Genomic DNA, 19481 nt, shown 5'->3' with positions numbered 1-19481 from the left:
TTATCTGACCAGAATGAGGTAAAATCTCTCTTAAACTAAAGTAACAGAATTATTAAATTTGATGTTAATTTCACCATCTCCACTTTATATATGCAATGATTGCACAATCAGCATTTTACGGTTCATAATGTATTTGCTGACGTTGTAGAAAGTGCAACAAAAACAGCCGTTAATGATGTAATCGGATGTAATCTGAGGTCTCGGTTTAATTCCGCTGCAGTCGACCCACAAGCCTGTACACAGCTGCTAATCTCCCTCAGCCATGTGTTTGATGTCATCCTCACAAACGGACACAATGCGACGCACAGGCTCCTGGATTTACAGGCTTCGGGTGCAGATTTCACCAGACGCCTGAAAATAACCGAAAATGCTGAAATCATTTTCAGTTATGCTAAATAGTCGGTGTATTGAATAATAATTTGTAGTGTGTCTTTGTTTTTACTTTAGGTTGCATTTAATGTTTATAGAGACTGGAAAGTCCCTTCTGCCTTTAATTTGACATAGCACTGCCTTACTTTATATTACTTTTAAATTTGATCTTAATATTTGTTTTATATCCAGTCTTCCCTGATAATTCAATTATTCATTGTTCACTGTACATCAGACAGCAAATTTGGTTTTTATTAAATTACAATAACATAATTTCTAAATCTATTTGAATAGACTTCCAGGAGGTGGCGCTATAGACAATGATGTACTTTAATTCTACTTTTTGTTTTGCCCAAAATAAACACTAATTACTAATATCTCACTCTACTGAGAGTGAGATATTAGAGTGAGATCCAATATCTCACTCTAATCAAATCCTCTTCTTTGCGTTCCCTTGGCAACAAAAATGACGTTGAAAGGTAATAAAGCTAACTGGGGATGAGCCACCCAATGACCTCATGTCGTTGGGTAGCTTTAGATTCTAAGCCACGATTTCCCATGTTTTTTCGAGGCTGACATTCTTTCCAAACATATTTGTTTTAATCTAAACAAGGGAAAAATATAGCAGCCACTTTTCAGTCAGATGACAGGCAGCAAACTTTAAACTCTAGAAGTGGTACAACACAACATTTCTGTGGTTCTGAAGTTATAAGTTTTGGTGACTGTAACTCTCATGCCTTGGTGTCAGTGAGGGCAACATGCCTAGTCCTACAACAGGACAAGATGTGGCCAACAAATGTTTGACGTGCTGTCCAGGTTTGATGATGACTGGATCAGGCACGGTGACGGCAGAGAGTTATGAGAGCACAGACATGAGGCTCCGCAGCAGCACAGAGCTGACAGCCCAGGAGAGTGTCTTCATAAAGACACCAACAATAATGTTCCCTCATTACACTCATTTGGAGTGGCTGTGATGGAGAGCAGAGCTACAGAGGGGACGGCATTAATGAGGAAAAAATGTTTCTGGTGAATAGCAGCTGGGTCTGAGAGCAGGCAAAACAGGAAGAGAGCAGATATCATGACAAAGCAGCGAGAGGCTTGCAGGGCGGCAACTCAGGAAGGAGGATGAAGAGGGGCAAGGCTGTTATTTATGCTGAATGAGCAGCAGTACATTCCCACAGCACAAACTCAAGCATGGCTCAGGGTTCCAGCTGCACAGGGCCAGCATGATGAGCAGGGCCTGGGGTTACCTGCATGGCAAGGCTGTGGATAGGCTAACAGTACCTACAGGAAAACACCATGTGGTAGATACCCTGAAATGATTGGAATCCAGAAGGTCTCTGCTTTTAATTCTTGGCTAGGGTAATTCAACGATTAGCCCAGCTGCTAATTTTTGACTAGCCTAAATACTAGCCTAAAATACAGTATCTCAGAAAAATTGATTATTCAAAGACCAATAAAAATGTATTTTTAATACAGAAAAGATCTACTAAAAATGATGTCCATGTACGTACTGCATTCTTGGTAGGGGCTTCTGTATGATATACTGCAGGAGATCAGCAGGTGCTTATGCCAAGGTGTTACTAGCCACTTTTATGACATTTCCCTCATAAACCCAGAAAATCTTAAATAAGATAACTCTGGTTATCCCATTTGCTTTTTTTTTTTTTTTAGACTGTTTTATTTGACCACCTTTCTTCCTTCCACTAAATCTTCCAGAAGTATGCTTGGATAAAACAGTTTGAACAGCCTATTTCCATAGCAGTCAGCATTTGCAGCTAGCTCTCCGTGTGATGGACATAACCCATCACCCCACAGCCGTTCTGTCGCCTCACAGCTCTGATAATGACATCAAGTCTGCAATGTGTAGGCCATAACATTACATCTATTAAAAGTTCTTTTTTAATATTTCCCATGTAATAAGCACATTTTCTAACACAAAAATTTTTGAATTTTTAATAACAATGAGCCATAAGCATAGAAATTAATGGTCCATGAAATATAATGGCGTGTAACTAATCAAACACAAAATATATAATGAAATGCATTACGGTTTTCATTATAATCTATTGAGATTCACACTTGCATTCAAACTTAGGTGCTTAATGTTAACATCTACACAAAATTTTGTCCATTTCCTTAAAGACCCTGAGCATTTAGTTTAATTTGAAGGACAAAAAAAAAAAAAACCAGCAGGAAAGAGAAGATGTGCTGAGCAAAATACAGTTCTTAGAAAAAGTAATCAGTCCTTTGCGTGGGTACTGCCTAAGATAAACCTTGTGCATCACCCAAACCCCTCCACAGCCACCAGAAGAATGCAGGCAATCCTCATGCAGATCAGTTACCTCCAGCCTGCCTGTGATGGACATAACCCATCACCCCACAGCAGTTCTGTCGCCTCACAGCTCTGATAAACAGGCCAGTTTTACGAGGTGCCCCGCACATCTGGGGCCCCGGTGTGCTCGGAGAGATATGGCATCTATTGCTAGTATACTGCACTCTGCAATGTGCTTGGGAGGATGAGGGAGGACGGAGTGTTACCTACCTCCTAATGCAAAAGATTTAGGAGGGAACAGCCATCGCAGAACAGAATGAAAGAACACAACACAGAGATTTGAGAGAAAGGCTCAGAGGTAAAGGAGTTCTGAAGGATTCCAAGAAGAAGAGTGGGCACATGGCAGAGGGGATGGGGTTGGGATTAACAAAGAGGTGAATGTGATGTTGAATTACCACAGACATGTCAGGCCCAACAAACCAATGAAGAATATCTTAACAACCATGATGGAAGTGCAAAATTTTCACAGAAAAAAAATTGGCAAAGAATCAAAAATCTTGAATATTTCTTCTAAATTGACTAAATCAGAGGTCATGAAGTAGAGAAACAGCGTTCTGTTTTCTGATAACAAGAGCCATCTACAGTATAAAGCTGTGCTTCAACATAAATGTTGACATTTGCATACAAAATGTGTCCATAGATACAACTTGCCTTGTAGCAGGTAATAAATCAAAACATCACAGATTAAGTTCCTGCTCAACACTATTCAAATCAGTAGATGGTTTAGGTTTAGCATTGCCCTTTGGGGCTTTATTTTGTTAAATAAAATAATAAAGTTGTGTCAAAGTTGACTATAAATATCCAGTTGAGACGGCTAAATCTGCACTGCTGAGTAAAGCAAAATGTTCAGAACTTGTCAAGGTCCCCGACCCTCCTGTTAGCTTCCTGTTAGCAATAACAGCTGACTGCAGATGGAAATGGTGACCTTCCGCTTGGAGGAAAGCTTCCTCCAAGCGGAAGCGACTAATTTCTTCAGGAAACTAGTGTAAGTCCAAACAAACTGAAACATGCTCTTCTTGACTTATGCTAAAGTTGTTTTACATGAGCAGAGATTGGCAGGATTGTAAAAATAGACTCCAAAGCCTAAAGAAAAGACAAATAGTACAACTCTAGAATGCATGTTATTACAGCTCATTTATTAAAGAGGTCCAAAAAGTGACTGAAATCCATAAATTGCATACATTTAATAAGAAGTAAGGTTGTCCTAAGCTAGCTTAGAAAAACGGGCAAGGTAAATTTTTGTGCTAGTTTGATAAAAATGACATTTTTATTTGGGTAAAAGGATTGGATTCAAGTGAGCCTAAAGAATAGAGATGGTGACAAAATAAGCAAGCATATATTTATTGCAAACAATATAAAACATCTAAAATAAATTGATTTTAAAACAAAGTATTTGTAAATACTATATATTGAGATTCAGACTCTTTGTGACATTTATGTCTTAGTTTTGCTGATGACCTTCTGCTTTTGCTGCCACCTGACTTTAGCTTCTAATTTTGACACAAAGGTCACAGGTAGGATGAACCTTTAATAGCTTCACTCTCAAATCCTTTTATGAGAAAACGCTGTGTATTAGCCCTACCTCTAGCCTGACCTATAACCCCAAACACGTCATAGATGGCAACGACAATAGCAGATTGAATGATCACTGTCTTGTAATTTATTAGTTCTATTATCCAACATAACACGTGATCCCTCCACATAAAAGACTCCACTTTGTTTTTCACCATTCTTGTTTTCTTGTTGTGTTAACCACTTTATACACATGTCCCAGAATCAATGTTCAGCGCCACTTACAGGTCTGGGGGAGTAAAAACAGTGTTGGGTGTTTCCTTGTGGATGATAGATTAATATATATATATATATATATATATATATATATATATATATATATATATATATATATATATATATATATATATATATATATATATATATATATATATATATATATATATATATATTTTCCCCCCCAGAATCTATCACCCTCCAACATTGCCTTTGAAAATCAAACATCAATTCAAGCAACACATATAAAGAACTGACTCAGCAGGAAACGGAAAACCACCTTTTTTTATTTTTTTTTTAGTAATTCTGATTCTCCGCTGACAGAAACTATCACACTCCAGGTTCTGTTAATCCACTTACCCAGCTTTAAGAGCCAGCCCTCTCTGTCCGGGTTGAAGAATGTGTGTGTCAGGTCGTTCCCGTCGTCCTCTGGGATTTTGAAGGGCTCATTTTTGATGCTGTCGTAAAGATTCTGCAGACGAGGCAGGAAAACTATTAATCAAACTGGGGGGAGCAGGGAGAACATAGCTCATTTGTGTTGAATACGAGTGGTGGAGGCATTATAGATTATCAATCATCATCTCTCACCCACACACACACACACACGCATATACTCACCCACACACACCTATTACAAACTCTCACCCTGAGAAGCTCTTCTGGCAGATCGCCTCCTTCATTGATTCCCCTGTTCATGGAGATGAAACGCTCGACGGGCGGCTTGTCTCTGACGTTTGGATTGTGTAGACTGGTGTTCAACATGATGATAGCGAATGACAACACATAGCAGGTATCTGCAACAGGAGGAGACTGAATATGTTAGTTATAACCTCCTCCCATTAGTCTCTGACATCAAACAGTATTTTTTATTTTTCAAATTTAAACATCGCTTTAAATTGATCAGTATCTAGTTGGTAATTTGTGACTTCCTCTTTCTCTGGGGTGTAAAACAACAACATTAGCTGCCTTTCAATTACAAATGTGTACAAATCCTTGTCAATATCCCACTAGTGTCGAAAAAACACGACTTCGCACTTACAGTCTCTCCGTTAAAAAAGAAACGCAATTAAAAATCACAGGTAAATAAGCTTGTTCGCGCGATAAATCATTAAAAATATTCCGCCCAATTGTTGTTATACAGAATGGAGTAAGTCCCTGTTAGTCAACATAATGATGATACTCCACATGCTATTGACTACACTTTACTTCACCTCAGCATTGTTGCTAATTTTCAGCATCAGACGGCTGGCTTCAAACCGACAAGCACACTTTGGCAGAACCCTTTTAAATTTGTTCAGAAATGTTCTGGTTCATACTGCTCCAGTACCATTGTGTCTCTCAGCTCCAAGCCCTCCCACCCCCAACCTTTTGTAAAATAATAAAAAAAAACCTCTCTACTGAACACAGCACAGCAGGGGGACGTTTGTGAAAGAGGAATTTTCATGTTGTCCGACAGAGCAGGAGAAGACAGGCCACTTTCATGTGTTGGTGGTAATTAAAGACCCGCGATCATGTTGTTTTTATGAGCTCAGTGCGTTGGCATTGTCAGGGTTGGGGTCCCATGGTAACGCTCTGTCCCACATCCACTCTGACTCATTAAAATGTCCCTGTCGGTTTTGGGTTTTTTCCAGATGAGGCCTGGAATTAAACATGCATTTAGTTCAATAAAATGTTTAATCAGGAAATTATGGAATGAAAAAAAATACCTTATCAATATTTTTCTAATATTTCGTTACCTAATGACTGTGCATCCACGTCTCAGCGAATAAAGCGGCTCCGTTGTTTTTCACCAGGTCTCTAAAAGCCCTTTAAATATTCACTGCTAGATGTAGCTGCAGGCCTTTGTTTATCACAACAGCATGTATCACTCAGCCAGGTTGACTCTTCCTGAATAATGAATGACCCTTGTTTGTTGCTGTTGTTTACTGTGCAGCTGCAAATAAAGCGGCTAGCAAAAATATTCAAGCCGCTTGAAATTTCTCAGATTATTTTACACATCAGAACCATGAACTGCAGTGTATTTAAATGGGATTTTATGAGACGGGTCAACACAAACAAGTGGATACTGGTGAACAGAGAGTCAAAGAATGTGAGGCTTTGAATGTTCTTCTAAACCTTTACCCTGAAAAGTGTGGCACGCACTGGAATTTATTCCTCCAGTCTGATATCCTGTCAGGTGTCTCCCATACAGGAATGTTTTTGGAGGGGTTTTTGGTTTCAAAATTACGCCTGTCCACAAGAAACCATTTCCAGAAATTGCTTCACTCAACATTGAGAATAGCCCAAAACGCAGTGTTCTTTTTAGTTTTTTTTTGTTTTTTTTCACTCTTCCAGATCTGTAAGTGGCGCTAAACATAGAGCATTGGATATGCACGTCAAGCCTTCACATGAGGTTGGCACTAAACAGGACAAGAAGACAAAAATGGTGAACAACAAAGCATTCTGCGGTAGTCATGGACATTGAGTTTTTCGTTATGTATGACACTTAAAACATGTTTGGGGTTATTGGTGAGTTCAGACGTTGGTCGGATACGTCAGTGTTTTAATGAAAAGAAGTGTTTTCGATGTTCACACAAACACACAAGAGCAAAATTTTCACTGGAACTTTTTTCTTTTTTTTTTTTTTTTTTTTTTTATTAAACAAAATGTTTTGCATCCAGTAAAAGAACACTAGCATGGCTATTGCATTCCTGTGCTATTCTACTTACACCTCAGTCTGGGATTTCTCCCATGGACAGTAGATTTTTGACCAGGCCAGTCAGAGAACAGAAGAAGTTGTGAGGGATGACATCCATTTTCTGCTCTGTTTTAGAACTGTAGTCTGCCTGCAGTTTTAGCGATTGCAGAGGAGGAAGTGAACAAAGATGTTCAGTCTGTGTTGGCCAAGCTTCCAAATATTGAATTAACATTAGCAGCCATCTTGTTCAGCTCTTCTCTCTTCGCAGTGGAGGACGGTTGTTTAGAAGCTGGGTAGCGGCTGTTTTAAAAAAGGATCTGTCAAAAATGCGACAACAAATGACTTGCAGCTGTAACTGCGTTGAAAGGTGATGGATACAGCACTTCCTCTCACTTCACTGTCTGATGCTGCTTTATCTTGAATTAATAGTATGTTTTATTTAAAAAAAAATCACATTCAAATATGTCACTAGCCGCTATTTTGTTGCACAGGTTGGACCAATATGAACACAGAAAAGGCTAAAAACACACGTCTGTTTTCATCTCCCATGTTTCCTGGTATTTTCTCGGTCCTGCCGCTCCCCTCCCCCTCAATACTAACACTTGTCATGCTGGAGAAACACGAAGAGCTACTGGAGCTCATCTGACAGCTTTGTGATGGAACACCTCAGAAAAGCATTCAGGAATCTGTAAGCGGCGATTCGTCTGACCTGTGGACTGGAAGACTCCAGGGTTGCACTGGCAGTAGCGCGAGGCAAACGCCTCCATCATGCGGTCGATCTTCTGGGCTTCACCTGGCAGACGGAAACTCCACAGGAACTGTCTGAATGGTGGAGAACGTGACAGGACGCGTTTAATATTAGACCTTCTCTTCTCTCCGAGTACGAGGCAAGGGGGGCAGATCCGTCTTCTCACCGCAGCGCTTGGACGAGGTTCAGGTCGGCGAACTCATGCAGCTCCACAAAAGCCTGAAGCACCTTGATGTTGAAGTCGTCCCTAGTTTAGAAAAGAGAATTTACAGTTTGATTTTATGTAAAGATTCATCAATGTTTGATGATCAAGAGCTGCCTTTCCATTACAAATGTGTGTAAATCTTTGTCTATGTTCTGCTAATATGGAAAAACACAACACTCATCATCTACCAGCCAATCAGAGGAGACATTGGCGTCTTATTCAGGTGTTGGAGCAACAAGCCCCGCCTAGTTGGGAGCAGCTCCGTATGCAGCGTTTTTGGGAAATAACAGTAATTACATAACTTTTTATGATGTGTGTGATGCTGTGAAAGACCTGGTGGAGCCAGCTGGACATTGTCCAAAAACCCCTAAAATAAACCATCATCCTAATAATACTTCCTATCGTCTTCTTTGTGGTTTCCACCAGTAGTAACATCCTGCTCTGGTCACGTGACTCGTGATGCAAAAAAAATGTTTCCCTTCAGTTTTGTGAAATACATCTATTTTGATATGGCTGAAAAAACAGTTTTTGAGGCGATAGCGCAAAAACCTTTTGTCGAAAACATGAGGTATTTTTGTAATTACAATTTTATGGTTAATGGAAACACAGCTAATGTGAATGCAGGGTGAAACTCTTCCTTTGCATTCCAGTCGTTCTTGCATCCTGCTGGATCAGATGCTCCATGGGTCTGGGCTGATTTGAAGGAGAAACGTTCAAAAAGCTCCGCTCTGCATTTCTTTCTCTGTCATTAGCTTGTCAAGGTGGCTCAGGGCTGTCAGAGGACAAGTTTACCTACTCTCTGATTATATTTATTGTATAAACACTCTGTGCTGTATTCGGAGGCAGAGTGTGAACTTTCTGCTTATTGCCGGTTTGAGTCTGTAAATGCAGCCATATTGGAGCAGATATTGCTTTTTGTCCGTCACACGTAAAGACGCCTGTCCTCCAAGAGTTTACACGCGTTTCCAGACGCCATTATTGTGAAGTAAGTTGAGAGAAGAAAGCTGTTTGTAAAGCTGAAAGTAAAATACAATAAAAATCAGAGCTCATTTGCACGACTCCCCATCTTCATCTTGGCCACTGCTCGGCATGTAATGATAGGTTCCTGCTTCTTGTATTAGTTTAATTAGTGATAATTACTGAGTGCAGACCCTTTAGCTTGTGCTTCATGTGGCTTCAGTGGGTAGGTGGCCTCTTTGATGATTCTCGGCGAATAAAGCCTTCAGTAAATCATCTAAACAGATGCACAAGCGGTATGAGCTTTAACTGTTTGGTAAACGCACCAAAGAAGAACCGGAGTCGTTCCTGCAGCTCCATGCAGAACGATGCACACCTGAAATCATCACCATCTTTGTTCTCTTGGTTTTGGGAGATAAAGATGTAAAAAAACAAAAAAAAAAACAAGGAAGCTTCTGTAGCCATTAGAGTCCACCTTCACACTTATCGGTTATCTGAGTCCCTAGTAAGTCGGCCGATAGCTTACATCCTGTTTATGTGAAGCTTTAATCGGCCAATAACGTTTTTAGGGCATTTCTCTTTAAAGCAGCATTATTATGTATTTTCAAGGCACAGAGTGACATTTTTATAGCACTATCAAGTAACTATGTTAACTTCAGTTGTTAAAAAATTGCTCTATATATTAAATATGCCTTAAAAGGAATTTGACTTTGAAAAGTAGTACCTTGAAATTGGGTCTTTGTCTCTTTAAGAAACTCTGCCTCCAGGAAGTCATCACAACATGGCTCCTCTATTAACCCTTTAACAACATTTTTATCAGCGTTGCTCTGAGAAATGGCTCCTACAATGAGCTCAGCAGATGTGCAGATCCACCAGCTGTTTAATTATTGCTGGTTAGTGTTTTCAGAACAATATTTGTTAGAAATCAAAAATTGTTTTTCTAAGCAACAGAACAAAAAAACGTCCCAATAGTGACTCACATCTCAACCTTTTCAATATTAATGTTTCTGTTTCTTACTGAGGTTGATTTAGTTTGAAAATAATCCCTTCATGCGTTTAAACATCTGCGACGTCGCTCTGCATCTGGGACTCATTTAAAATGCGCGACTCTTCTTTATGAATATGCAAATGAGCTCCTCCCCTTTCCAAACAGCTCGTCTGGTTGCAGCTGCTCACAGTCTTCTATTTTTGTTTGCCAAATATGTTTTATTTTGTTGGTGCTCTTTCCAAATCTATAGCAAATCAGATATTTGAGCCAAATGTTTGCGATTTTAATATTAAAGACAAAAATTACAGAATAAATTTAGAGATTTTTCATTTAGAAACAAACCGTTTGGAAACGGATAGGAAATTTAATTCCATCTCTTATTTCATGGAAACACAACAATGGCAAAAGTGTGGGTTTTTTCCGACAGTAGCGGAGTATTGATAAAGTCTACGTACATTTATAATGGAGACACAGCTACAGTCATACAAGTTATCTGAAAAAGAAGTAATAAATGGTTCTTGCTGTCATTTCTATTGTTATCACAGTAAAGTATTGTGATTAAACTTTAAGCCCACATTGCCCACCCATACCAATACAATATTAACTGCTTTAACTTTATCTCATAAGCCTCGTTCCTGTTAAACTTTTGACTTTTAGTATTATTACAGTCAGGCCTGCGGTGTGAGGAGCTAGATGGTTGTTTTTCCTACCAGCCCTAAGTCCATGTGAGGAGCTTCATACAACAAAACACCCACACTGTCTCACAGCTTCATTTCTACGGCAGCTTTAGTCATCTTCTCCTTAATTAGTCGACACAGGCAGTGATCTTCTTTAAATCTCAACGGTGGGTGTAAATCTCATGCAAAGAGGATTTTCTCCCTCACCGCTCGCCCAAGTAGTCCCCGATGACGGTCTTGTTGAGGCCCTCGCCTTTGTAGAGGAACTGGGCGATGTCTTCCGGAGTGTTCTGGAGCAGGTCGTTCTCCAGCAGGAACTGGATTCCCTGCAGGAGAGAGAGAGACAGAGAAAGAGAGACAGAGAGAGAGAGAGAGAGAGACGACAAAAACACACGCACGTTCATCTCAGCCCCATGTGGAAACGACAGACTTCTTTCTTCTTCTTTATTTGTTTCAAACAAATCAATAAAAAAAAGAGACACGATATGTGATGTGTGTGTATGTGATACACACACATCACATACACACACAAAAAAATACTGTTTTGGAACATAAGAATCAGTCATTTTAGCTTCCAAACTTGTCTGAAAAGGAGAAAAAAATTTATGTTTTTAACTTTTTTATTTCTCACTCCTTTATGCTATTCATCAACATACTCATATCAAAATACATGTGACAGTATAGATTATATGAAAATCTTGCATTAAAAAAAAACAACATAATTTTATACTCTATTCCTCCTAATCCTCTAGGAATATCTTGTATTATTCTGCTGTTTCTGTACATCTTCCATAAAACTACAGTAATATGTATATTTTTGTAGCTTTTATTGAATCTATTTCTTCTTGTGTCTATTTGTTCTCACAGCTGAGTCAGTCTGAGCTGGCGGTTCTGATGGAAACAGAACACCGAACCTTTTTGGGATCCATGTTGAATTTCTTCCTGCCCATGGCGATCTGCTTGTTCCTCTGGGACGTTTTGCTGCAACACACACACACACGCACACGCGCACACGCGCACGCACGCACACGCACGCATACACACACACGCGCACACGCACGCACACGCACGCACGCACGCACACGCGCACACACGCACACGCACACACACACACACACACACACACACACGAGTATCATTTAAACCAAAGCAGACGTGAATATAACATTAAAATATGAACTATTTACTGGGATAATTCTATCTGGAAAAAAGAGGGGAAAGTGACAAAGATTCTAATTATATTATTAGAACATAAATATTCTAATAATATTTATGTTGACTGAAAAAAAAAAAAAAACAGAAATAAATGAAGATCATTTAGAAGGTTGGTGTCAATGCTTCCTGTCAACAGCAGCTGTTATAGTTTATTTATGCAAAAGGCTACAGGATATGAATCCCATACAAAGACATATTTTTGACACATTTAGTTTTCCATATATATATTTAAAGCTAAACAAACACAGCTTAACAAATGATTTTACAAAAATAAATAAATAAATGTAAATAAGTGTATATAATTTTCAAATTGTTTTAGAATAAAAATCGGAATATCTCATCCTGTGTCAAGCTTGTTTTGCTGATGTTACATCTTTTAAATGTTTCTTGTTTCGTCTCTACCAGATTTCGATATTTAGAGGTGGAAAGTTTTGTCGTTCACATTCTGTCAGATTGGATGAAAAGGTTCTGGAAACATCCACCGTTAGGTTTCACCTCTCTCTGGGGTTTAGGCCTGAACTTTAACTGGGCCATTCTGACACATGAATATGCATTGGTCTAAAAGCTTTTCATGGCAGAACCTCCAGCTATGTTCCATCGACTCTGATCAGGTTCTGGCTAACGGAGCAGGATGATGCTGCCACCACCATCTTTAAACATGGAGGTTTATTCATTCATTCATTCATTTTCTGCCACACAAAAAACAAATGTATATGCTTTTCATTCAACTTCACAATTATATAACATAAATTTGACACGTATATCACCTAATCTCTATATGACATATTCAAGCGTATATTTTCATACTGAATAAACTTATACATCCTGGTGAGCCTTGTTTTAAAAGTATGTTTTAAAAAAATAACTTTTAAGTTGATATTAAACTTATTAAATTTTTTATATGTATATTTTTTATTGGTCTGATGTAATATTGTGATTTTAAATCTTGTGTTTTATTAACTGTTAGAAAAATCATCATGATAAAGAGAATTAAAGGTGTCAAACATCAGTTTCTGTCTAATTAATCTATAATGTGTTTCACATTATAGATTAATTTAGTTAGTAGTTAGTAACTCCATCACCACTTTGTGGTGATGGAGTTACTAAAATAAATGGATTTTTCTATAATATTCTGACTTATTGAACAGGTCTGTATATGTAAACAGAAGCATTTTCCAACAAAGAGCCACTTTTGAACAACTTTGCAGCCCAAAGAGAACATTTTTCAACTTTTTGCTTTGTAAACCAAATTAGTTGTAAAACTTACATGATCCTTTTTTGTTCTTATGAACACCTACTGTAGAAATTGCTGTGTACTTCACATATTTCACAGCTGGATTTCTGCAAATATATACTGTGATACAGTTTTTTACTGGCAATTTAGACTAGAAAATATCTGAACGAATAAAACCTATGAAAACACAGAGAGGGTCTATCAAGAAGAGAAACCGTACACAGAAACTACTATAAGTGTAAAATACAAGTTAGCATAATATATCCAAGCAACTATAACCATGAACTATGACCTACCTTTCCCCGACACACGTCAGCTGTTCAATCTCTGTCATGACTTCTGCGATCTCAAATTTCAGCCTCTGGGAGAAAGAAAGCCAATCATTATCCAGAAGTTTTCTGTCTTTATGTCAAAACAGAGACCAGAGCAACGTTGAGCTCTGGGGAACACATCAGGTAGAATGAGTAAACTGGCTGTGCAAAGATCGACAGTTGGGATATTTGCATCGTCCACAGCATGCAAATAGACCCAGAGAGGTGGAGGAGAGACAATGAGCTGCTGATTCCCATGAAATTTTAATTCAAATTCAATTCAAAAACACTTTATCATAAAGGGAAATTAAATGCTTTTTAAATACCTGGATAATATCAACCCTGCAGTGAAGATGAGTAATAAAGATAAATTAATCTAAACAAAAAAAGCCAACTTGAAAAACTTCTCTCAATTGTATTTTTTTTTTTTACAGAGGAAACATATTTATTTATCTATTTCACCAAAAATACAAAAGGAGGACAATATTAAGGTTTGCACACTCCAAGAAACTGCAGACATCAGTCTGTTAGAGGAGGTGATAAATGATAACAAAGGACATAAACAGAGAAACGTAAAACAGAAAGACTCTTTCCACAAACATTTTGTAACTTTTGGCACCATGAACCCAGATCACTGTGGATACAGAAGGGAACAGAAGAACTGCTCCAATGACAAACTGCTGCATCCTGAAGGCACAAAGGAGCGTAATCACAGATCCTTCCTCCCAGCAGCTCATGGAACCATCTTTCCAACAAACTCAATCAGTTTGTTGTTTTCTCATGCATAATTATACGAGCACAGTTTGTACATTCTTCTAATTTCCAGCTCATTAATCAGGAACATTCATTTCGGAATCTGAGTATGTTATTTTTAATAACCGTGCAGTCTTTTTACTTACTTTCTGTTTTTATGTTTTTACCTTAGTGCAGATTTACTTTTTATTCTATGCAACAACCCAACTTGAAGGAGTGCACAAATATCTGTGCTCAATTAAATTTGTGATTTCTTCTTTGCACACGCCAGTGAGAAATAATAAATGGAGGCCCAAGCAGCTAGTGCTGCGACTGATTCCTGCAAAAAAAAAAAAAAAAAAAAAAAACGCACCTCGATGTCATCAAGCAGCTCCCTCTTCCTCCGCCGGATGCTGGACAGCTCATCCCTCTCCTCCAGGGACAGATCCTCAGGGACTGAAAGACAGACAAGATGGAAAAAATACATCTAACTTTAACTTTCATTTAAGCAGCTCCCACATCTCTTTTCCGTTCTGTTCTTTCCTCATCTTGTGACAGCACGAAAGTAACCGAAATGCTCTCTCTTTTGCTGAGTCAAACGAGAAACAAAAAGTGATCAAGCAACAAAATGCACCAGAACAGCAGAAACTCTGTGAACTCAGTGAAAAGCTGCAGCTGTTCTTCCTCCTTCAGCTGGAGAGGCGAATATGAAGAGCCTGGACGTTCATCTTAATTAACTGCAGGAAGAGAGAAGGCGAAAACTCTCAATTATTCCAGCTGAAAAGCGTTTTGGCTCGTCCCTCCCCCCATCTCCATTTGGCCCAGGGGAAATGGCGCTTAGTAAAACTAATCCAGATTAGGTGTTCTTTCATTAAATGTGAACTTGGCAGTTTACCACAGCCTACCACCCGCCGACCTCCGACCCCCACGCCCTGAGTGTTTGTCGCTCACAGCAAAAACAGGCGAGTGGAGAGGATGAATTTACTTTTCTTAACCCAACTTGTTTGATTCGCCTCAGTTTGCCCCAGTGTTCTCCAAACAGGGACGGGAAAATTCATGAAGCTATCTGCAGGAGCTAAAGGCTAAATATGAAAATTCACATTATAAAAATATTTCAACTCTTATATTGCAAAATTTTATAATACAAAATTTAACATTTTAGTTTGTTACAATACAGAATTGTAAAATATATATATATATTTTAATATAATTGAATTTGACAATCCACAAAATTATTATATGTAACAATTTTACAGTTTTATACATAAAATTGTTACATATAATCTGTATTATATCTGATGATATAACAACATATTAATATTAAAAATGTTTAATCTATATTTTCTCATGGATTAAATGGACCAATTTTCTAATCTAGTACATTTTTTACTTTGATCTTTAAGCATCACTTAAAGGTTTAGAAATTAATCAGACTAGAGAAACAAAAGATTTCTCTCTCTCTCTATACATATATATATATATATATATATATATATATATATATATATATATATATATATATATATATATATATATATATATATATATATATATATATATGTGTGTGTGTGTTCCAAGATGACCTATATATTCTCTTGGATCACATCAACAGCTGATGTGTTTATGGCAAAAAAAAAAAAAAAAGAAAGAAAAAAAGGAACTATAACTTTCTGCAAAATACCAAATTACCATGCTGGACTTATTCAAGTCTGCATGTATTTAGAGCAATCTGCTCTGTGTGTGGCAAAAAGCAGATCCAGAAAAATGAAGGAGATTTCACTTCTTCATGAATTTATATCTGCTGACCTTTGGGAAATCCGAATTCAGTAGGAATCTCCACTAAACTCACGCCAGGAAGCATTCAGGTGAGCTAAGGGCTAGCCAGGTATTGCTGCACATGGCTGAACAAACAACACTGAAGGGGTTTCCCCACCCTGTTGTGTGGTGATGGTGAGCAGCAGGTACACAGGAGAGAGCGCTGTGGGGTTTCCTCTGTGGAGCCGGTTTCAGAAGACAGCAAAGGGGGATGTGAGTGAACAATGGCCGACAGTAGCAAAACAAAGACATTAATTAGCGCTGCTGACCCCCGGCTGCCTCTCTGCTCTTACACAACACTGCTGCGTGCGCTCAAAGTGGAGCTTTAAAGCCAATTAGAGCTTTCAGAAAGTTTCAAGGCTTTAACACAACTCTTTGATGTTGGACTTAAGGAATCGCTTCTAAACTTTTAGCCCACTGTTCTGTACTTACAGTTAAAGTAGAAAGAAACTTTCGTGGATTTGGCCTACGGGACTGAGACGCAGCTACAGTTAATTAGGCTAACAACATCTAAGTGGGCTGGAGATACTCCAGCAGTGCACAGCCCCGTTCTTCTTCTACTGTATCACAAGGCTTGTAATAGCGGACGTCTACCAGAAACTTGTGGTTGTTTACAATTTCATCCTAAAACCTATAATATATGAATATAAAGAAACGGCATTCTGAATATGTATTTTCTGACTTCCTGTTTGAGGAATCACTGTGATGATCACAGAAGGCTCAAGAAGCTACTTAAACTGGTACCCCTGTAACCTGACAATGAGTAGATAGATGGATCTGAGTGCTTCTTCAGAATTAACCTCTAAACACATTACTGATACTAAAAATGTCTAGTGATCATCAAATATGTAAGTATGATGCTCATTTAAAGCCTGACGGTGTCAGGTAGTTCTTCGTAGGTCAGATGTCTGAGTCTATAACAGTGAAGGGTCAGGGCATCTACAGCTATATGAATCCAATCTCTCTGTGCAAACGCCTGACATATAAACAACTCCAATCTTGATTTATTACAAAATTAATAACAAAACTATTAATGTCAACCTGTTTACACATGTTAAAAGTCCAGGTTTCCCTTATTGCAATCACTTTAGTCTTTCAAATCCTACAAAGTATTAGAGAAGAGGCTGACTGACGTTTTTGTCCAGGTGTTTCCTTCTACATTGGGTCCACCAATTAAACTGTTAACACACTTAAACCCACTGAGTTTCTTTACATTGCAAATGTGTGCAAAACACTGTCAATATTCCACCAGTGTTGAAAAAACACAATTTCACAATCGCTGTGTTTCCATTGAATAAGGAATGCAATTACAATCACAAGTGAATAAGTTTGTTCACATGATAAGTCATGAAAACACGCCACGCCATCATCTCCCTACCACTTCCTGTCGTTTTGTTCTTTGTAGTTTGCGCCAGTGACAACATCCGGCTATTCATTATGTGACTTGTATGATGCGAAAAAAAAGTGTTTCCATTGCAGTTTTGCAAAATCAACAAAGAAAGAAAAAAAAGAAAAAAAAGAAAAAAAACACACCTCATCCCAGCAGCAGAACTTTTTATGGAAAAACAAGATTTTGCCACCAACTACAAAGAAAACAAAGCCACACTTAAATAACCCATGAAAATTAAGTGGGATGTGAGCAATAGAAAAAAGCCCTCATTGGACTTTTGAGGGGTAAGAAATTCACAGAAGCTCCTGAGGGTTAGAAACTTCAAACCGCGCTCCCCAAGAACAAGAGCCTCCAGTAATTCACCCCCCCCAAAAAACAAAATCCCTCAAAATCTACTTTGAAGACCTAATCCCCTGCTGCTCTTCACACCCAAAACTAACAACTGCTACTGACCACCCACTGGAGCCAGAGGCTTTACTGCATAAAATACCATCAGTCACTTTAAACAACTCAGACCTCCATCTGGTCACACAAAAACCCAAATTTAGGTTGTTTGTTGGGTTCCAATTGCCAAGCTACGGAAAACTGATTTAGGGATTTCACTAAAACCGGCACAGAGTGAAAATCCCACGCTCACTTAGCCCTGGCAGTTGTCCCATGTGGACTAAGAGGAGAATCATCCAGATTCACTGGCTTTAAGCTAGCAACTTTACCCTCTGTAATAATATTACAAGTGGATGAGCTTTAAGTAGACCAACAGGTAACCCTGTTACCCAGCTTGGCGTTGGAGCGCGCCAGGTCACGTGTGTGGAAGACGAGGAAACCTCCGCTGGATCCAGATTCTAATCTGAGGCCCGCTGTCCCAAATCCCTCTGAGACATGCTCTGTGTTACGGCGCGGGTCGTTTGCACCGACAGTCCGACATGTGGCGGGACCGCACATGAGCTCAAAAGACACCACGGCCTGCTGGCACTAATCCCACACACACTCACCCTCCCTGACACTGATTAAGCCCAATATGAGTGTGTTAAGGCGGAAGTTCAGCGCACAGATCCGTACAACCAGATGTTCTCTCTGCATGGCTGCAGTTCCACTTTAACCTATTTAACTTCAGTGATGCAAAGTAAAGTAACAAAAAAATATCACGATTAGCAGCACAGAGTGAACTTAATCAAGTCACAATAAGCAATCAATGAATCACAGATCTTTAGCATCTAATATTAACTTCGGTTTCTGTGTACTTTTACAGTTAGTGGAGGCACTTGCATTAATCGTGAAGTTTCTAATCTAACACATAGAACTTGATGCCTACAATGGAAACACGGCACAATTAATGCTGCGCCTAGCTTTGTTTTAAACTGATAATAGCCAACTTTGAGTCGTCTTTCCACACTAACAATTTCCATATTAGCCGTGATTCCATCAGCGTTTTATTATGTGCTTTTGAAGACAAGGTTGATGGAAATGACAAAATTTTAAATGACTCCATCAATTTCGCAAAATGTTTTTACATTCACTCCAAGTGGTTTTTGGCTTTTCGGAAAAAGTGTCGATGTGCTAAAGGGGAAATGGAAATATTTACCAAATAAGTTCTGAAGAAGCGAATGCCTCCGTCTACTGGTGGGTCTATCCCTTAACAGAGGAACGAAACCCGGACAAAGTCCAAACTTCCATCTCAGAGGGGAGGACTCCTTTTTTTTTTTTAGATGTTTGGTCCATGATAGTTAGAAACCTCTACTTCCTGCTTATCACAGCCAGTGGCGCAACTGCACATTATTCAGGTGGATGCGAAAACATAAATCCTCCCCTCCCCCCAAGATGGAAGGAACATCGGGGTGAAGGAATGACGCTTCCTCCCCCGAGGCGACGCTGTGTGAAGTGTAAAAATCGCTACATTTACCTCGTTATGTACAACAGGTGAAGGAGCGTGTAGCGCACTGAAGTGTATGGGAAAACATAACCGGTGCGTCGCCCCCTCCAGACGGGGTTTTGGCGCCCCCTCTGGTGCTGCGCCCCTATGCGTTGCATACGCTGCATACC

At 39.0% G+C, this 19481-nt stretch overlaps 1 protein-coding gene across 1 annotated transcript in view; it reads right to left on the bottom strand.

Annotated features, from left to right (window-relative positions):
• LOC106925840 (cytohesin-3) overlaps positions 1-19481 on the bottom strand; it is a 40344-nt gene that overhangs the window by 8770 nt on the left and 12093 nt on the right. The window contains exons 2-9 of the mRNA XM_015000367.2: positions 14610-14692; positions 13490-13554; positions 11659-11725; positions 10952-11070; positions 8084-8164; positions 7879-7991; positions 5138-5286; positions 4853-4964 (exon numbers count right to left, since the gene is read on the bottom strand). Coding sequence (XP_014855853.1) covers positions 4853-4964; positions 5138-5286; positions 7879-7991; positions 8084-8164; positions 10952-11070; positions 11659-11725; positions 13490-13554; positions 14610-14692 — 789 coding nt within the window. The remainder of the gene's footprint in view (positions 1-4852; positions 4965-5137; positions 5287-7878; positions 7992-8083; positions 8165-10951; positions 11071-11658; positions 11726-13489; positions 13555-14609; positions 14693-19481) is intronic.

Source organism: Poecilia mexicana, unplaced genomic scaffold, assembly GCF_051168715.1.
Source record: "Poecilia mexicana isolate PSO_F unplaced genomic scaffold, ASM5116871v1 scaffold_19, whole genome shotgun sequence".
Classification (NCBI taxonomy): Eukaryota; Metazoa; Chordata; class Actinopteri; order Cyprinodontiformes; family Poeciliidae; genus Poecilia; species Poecilia mexicana.
This window is presented reverse-complemented; position numbering and strand designations above follow the sequence as displayed.